Genomic DNA, 5,183 nt, shown 5'->3' with positions numbered 1-5,183 from the left:
CAACACATAAATAAATGAAGAGGTTAATCAAATCAATACACGTTTCATTTCAATATAAGCATTTTGGAATTAGTTTTTAAGCAATTATCAAATAAATTATACTCATTTTTTTATAAAACATGATCATTTTAAAATATTAAAGTAGAAAAGCATATAATTAAGCAAATCAAATAAAAAAAAATTCGAGTTAATTAATTAAAAAACTTACTATGTCAATTTTTTTTTTTTTTTTTTGAGAAAAAAGGAAATAAAGACAAAGCACAGATCTAGTCAAACGGGCCAAGTAACACCCCTAAGATCATTCCACAAGACCCTAGTACAACCTTGAGAAATAGGCTCAATACTATATAAATAGCGAAAAATCTTTCTTTTTTTAAATAACACAACTTGTGTCATTTCACTTTTATAAAGAGGTGAAACTAATATTTTTTTTTTTTATCCACTCTCTCTTCCTCACGATATATCTCTTTTTCTTACTTAAAATGACACAATTTTAAATCCTTTAAAATGACACATATTTTTCTCATATAAATATACATAAAATAAGATTGGAAAGAATAGGCTCAATATATTGAACACGATTAGTTTCATGCCAATACCCAGGCAGGGAACAGAAAGAACTTAAATATAAATTGTTACTCAACCAAAATAAGAAATAAATATTAAAATTATCTTTTTTGTGAAAAAATATTAAAACTATCTAATATTGAACACAGTACTATTAGTTGTATGTCAGAATCCACCTTAATTATACATGATAACAATGTTTTATTAAAGTAAATTGTTTATGCAGTTTTCTTGTAATAAAATTTTAATAACTGTATAAGTAACAGTATAAAATATATTAATAAGATTTTGTGACAAAAAAAAAATCATCTTAATGATTACTTTGCATATTCCATGTATAACTCATCTAAATTATGTTAGAATTAAGTGTGAATAATTATACTTTATGAATAAGAAATTGGAAAAGATATGTCTTTTCAACTTAGAGATCTGCACATTAAAACTATAATTGTTCATATTCTATAAATATAAATGTCGAGAGGCGTTTATGCCATGAATATAACAAGTGATTGGTCCATCACTTGTTTTAAAAAAAATAAAAAAATTGATGTCTCACAATAGAAAAAAACCAATATCTTATTACATAAAAAAACGATTTCCCTTCAAAAAATTATCATCTTCTCCTTTCTAGTTAAAGATTCAAATTTCATATGATTTGTTCTATGATTATTCAATCAACTTTATTTTAGATTTCCTACTCAGCAACGTTACTAGTTCTATTGCGAGCCCAATTCATAGTGAATATTGAGTATGACTCTCGTTCAAAATAAAACTATAAAGTATGTATTTTAAGAAATATATAAGTATAATTTTTTTTTCTTCATAAAATATGGTAATTGATCTGGATAAAATATGATAAGCTCATTAAAGGTCCACGTACATATGGACAAGACTCAAAACCCTTAAAGCCCAGTATAAGGCGCGATGACTCGCATCACGCATAAGCATGGCGCGATGACACCATCGCGTACCAAACCGCCTATTAACATAACTTCAGAGATAAGAAAGCCAACACTGGAACTAATAAAGCTTCACCGTGTCATTGAGCAAATAAACAGAGGACAACACCAGTTTGCTACTACTCTATCAAGGTAACCACCTGACATTAAGAGATAAAGCTATAGATACACTAGTTGAAAATGCAGCCCTTGAACTGCCAATCAAAAGCCAAACTGTCTTCCCAAGGCGGCATCAGAATTACTATATAAACACAGGGTACATGTTCAAGTATGACAATCTAATTCAGTAAAAATACACATAATCAACTACAACCTCAAGCCCAGAAAGTTGATCATCTTAAAGGCCTTCTCCATCAACAGTATATGATTAGGTCCAGTACACATTGGCCAGCCCATTCTGTATTTGATCTCGTCAATAATAATTAGAAATTTCGCAATTTATGAGCATAGGCACAAGGAAGTAGCTAGAGACAGAGTAAGCATAAGCAGTTAAAGACCACCCTAGATTTTTACTAAAAAAAAAAAAAAGACCAACCTAGAAATTTATGAGCATAGGCACAAGGAAGTAGCTAGAGACAGAGAAAGTATAAGTAGTTAAAGACCAACCTAACCTTGTCCTTGGCTCTTTGCTATATAATAAATAAAACCCGTGAAAGTGAGATGTTCCTCCTTCTTTCTCAAAGTACAAAACAGGGTTTGCAACTCTCCGGCAAAAGAATGAAATTTCCGACTTTAATCCTCACATTTTTCATCATAGCTTCCTTCTCACAAGCAACACCAATAGCCACTAAGCCTCAAGCCAACGAATCTTTCAAACCGAACCAAACCCAGTTGCAGCAGCAGGTAACAAATTTTCATAAACCCTCTTCTCTTTACTTTTTGAAATAATCCAAATGAGGAACACCCTCTAAGTCAAAACATTAAAAAAATTTAGCTTTCCGTTAGTGAACCTTTTAAAGAACATAGATAGATTAAAGGGTACTCATATATTCTCAACTGAATCATTTTCAGATCTTTTTGCATATGAAATTAAAGTATGATATGGTATATGCATCTTGCAGAAAGAGGGTAGCTCCTGCACTTACACGCTCACCATAAAGACTAGCTGCAGTTCTCCCTCATATACAACAGATCGTATCAGTATTTCATTTGGAGACGCTTATGGCTATCAGGTTCCTTCTGTTCTGTCAAGATTCATCCATAGTCATAGATAGATCTATCTCTTGCTCTTAAAATTTTTATGCACAAATCAAATTAACCTAATGAAAAATAATATGCGCCGATTATACTTATTACTACTTTATACTAAATTAATTATAGTTGATTTCTGTTAATCTAACTGTTATAATTTATTAAAAATTAATGAGTGTGACTAAATAAATTATAATTGTTAAATTAATAAAAATTAATTGTAATTAATTTAGTAAGGGCCTATTTAGATTAGCTTTTTTTTCTCTTTCAAAAGTTGTTTTTTTAAGAGAAAAAAGCACTTATCACTTTAAGACCCTGTTTGAATCCTCTCTTTTTTAAACTAGAACCTAGAAGTTACTTATAAGTTAAAGCTAAAAAAAAGAGCTTAAAAAAAAGTTTTGTTTGGTAATCACATAAAAAAGTTTTAGCTTAAAAATTACTTAAAACACATATTTCAAGAAAATTATCTCTCTCTTTAGAATTTTTCATTTTAAAAAAAACACACAATTTAAAAAAAACATATAAGAGTTTAAAAAAAAAAACTCCTCCTAAAAGCTTTTAGTTTTCAGTTTTTTTTTTCATTATAAAAAAAAACTTTTCATTATAAGAGCTTTTCTCAAAATCTGTTTGGCCTAACTTATGCTTATAAGTAGATTCTAGTTTAAAAATAAAGAGAATCCAAACAGGCACTAAGTTTGTTTGGATGATTGCTTTAAAAAAAAACATAAGTCACGAAAAACAGTTAAAAACCTGCTTTTTTTTTTTTTTAGAAGTTAAAAATTGTAGCTTCTACAAAAAAAGAAGTCAAAAGTCAAATATTTTTTTCTAAAATTAAATCTTTTTATTAAAATATAAATAGTTTTAATTTTTATTAAAAGCACTTTTAAAATAAAGAACAGATAAAAATTAATTTTTCTAAAATTCCAAACAAACGGCTCTAAGAGTCGTAAAATAACTTCTTCCCAATAATATATGGTGGATAACTGATATGGTTTGTGATTTTGGTGGTTGGATAATTAGGTTTATGTTCCAAGACTTGATGACCCTTCTTCAGGAACATTCGAGCGGTGCTCTACGGATACGTTTGAGATATACGGACCATGTACATACCAAATCTGCTACCTATACCTATACAGGACAGGGTACGATGGTTGGATACCAGATAAAGTGACCGTACATGGTTATAACTCCAAGCCTGTTACATTTTACTACAACACTTTAATTCCTTATGGTGTTTGGTATGGTTTTGATTATTGTCGTGGTTATGCTTCTTCTGCTACAGCAGTAGTGTAGTCGACTTTCTTAGCCCCAAGAAAAAATCAAGTAAAATAAGTGAACCATGTTATGTGGGTTCTCAATGTAATGGACCTTCTACAATCCATTTTTTATATGGGTTTTCTTTATGTCTCTAGGCTTTACTATCTACGTCCCACATTACTATGTGATATATTCGATTTGAAAGACTGGTTATTTTTGTCCATATACCAAGGCTTGTTTGTGGTTATTAGATCTTGTTGAGATATATAATCTCACCCTTTGAGCTAGCTTTTGGGTGGTGTATCCCAAAGTTCTTTACATGGTATCAGAGTCTCGCTCTCTTCCCCACTTTCTCTTGTGGAGTTTCTTAGCACAGGTAGGCTGGGCCTGTTGCATTCTCCACGCTTCAAGCCTAAAGGTCTCTTGCGTAAGGGGACGTGTTGAGATATATAGTCTCACCTTGGTTGTATGGACAACTAATATAAAGAGATCTTTTTTATTTTGTGAAGTCCACTTTGTGTGAAAGTAACTTCGAGGAAGATTGAAAATTCAAATGATATGTAAAACGGGTTATTTTAAAAAGCTATTTGCTTCTATGTTTAGGTGGATGGTGACTCGGGCAATGGATTATTTTCATCTTTTTTATCATGTCATAAAATTAAAAAAAAAAAAAGGTTATACTTACAACTTTTTTTTTTTACAACCTCTTATAACCATATTTAAACACCGTTGATTTTCGTCAATCAACGGTTATGATTTTCGCAAATTAAACTCATTAATTAATTATTAATTCATAATAAATGATAACTGTTGATTGGCGGAAATCAATGGTATTAAGATATGATTGTAAGAAGTTGTAAAAAAAAAGTTGTAAGTATAACCTTCGTCAATTAAAAAAAAAAAAATGTTCACCAAAAAAAAAAAGGAAGAAAAAATGTTACGTATGTCCGTCGAATAATATGGACTTATTTTATGCATTGGGCTGATAATGGGTTTGGTTGATTTTAGGTAAAATTAAAACTTTAATTGTTGTGTAACGTGGGGGGTTAGGTTAGATTGGGCTTTGGGAAAAAAATTCTATTAATTTAAACCAACTTAACCCAATCACATTCAACTTTTTTTTTGGAGTTGGGTGATCGAATTATTATTTTATGTTTTAAAAGATTGTAATTAATTAAGATATTAGTATAATTGTTAATTCCTTGGGCT

General features: G+C 29.9%; 1 protein-coding gene across 1 annotated transcript; it reads left to right on the top strand.

Annotated features, from left to right (window-relative positions):
- The first annotated feature begins 2,157 nt into the window (after positions 1-2,157).
- LOC133303858 (embryo-specific protein ATS3B-like) lies at positions 2,158-4,444 on the top strand. Its single transcript, XM_061503827.1, has 3 exons — positions 2,158-2,369; positions 2,588-2,698; positions 3,738-4,444. Exons 1-3 carry the CDS (start codon positions 2,187-2,189, stop codon positions 4,008-4,010), a joined length of 567 nt encoding a protein of 188 aa, XP_061359811.1. The 5' UTR covers positions 2,158-2,186; the 3' UTR covers positions 4,011-4,444.
- Positions 4,445-5,183: the final 739 nt, after the last annotated feature.

This window comes from Gastrolobium bilobum, unplaced genomic scaffold (assembly GCF_033153095.1).
Source record: "Gastrolobium bilobum isolate Gb01-03AN ecotype WA unplaced genomic scaffold, APGP_CSIRO_Gbil_v1 utg9231, whole genome shotgun sequence".
Taxonomy (NCBI): domain Eukaryota; kingdom Viridiplantae; phylum Streptophyta; class Magnoliopsida; order Fabales; family Fabaceae; genus Gastrolobium; species Gastrolobium bilobum.
Note: the sequence above shows the minus strand (reverse complement) of the source record. Positions and strands in the feature narration are given on the sequence as shown.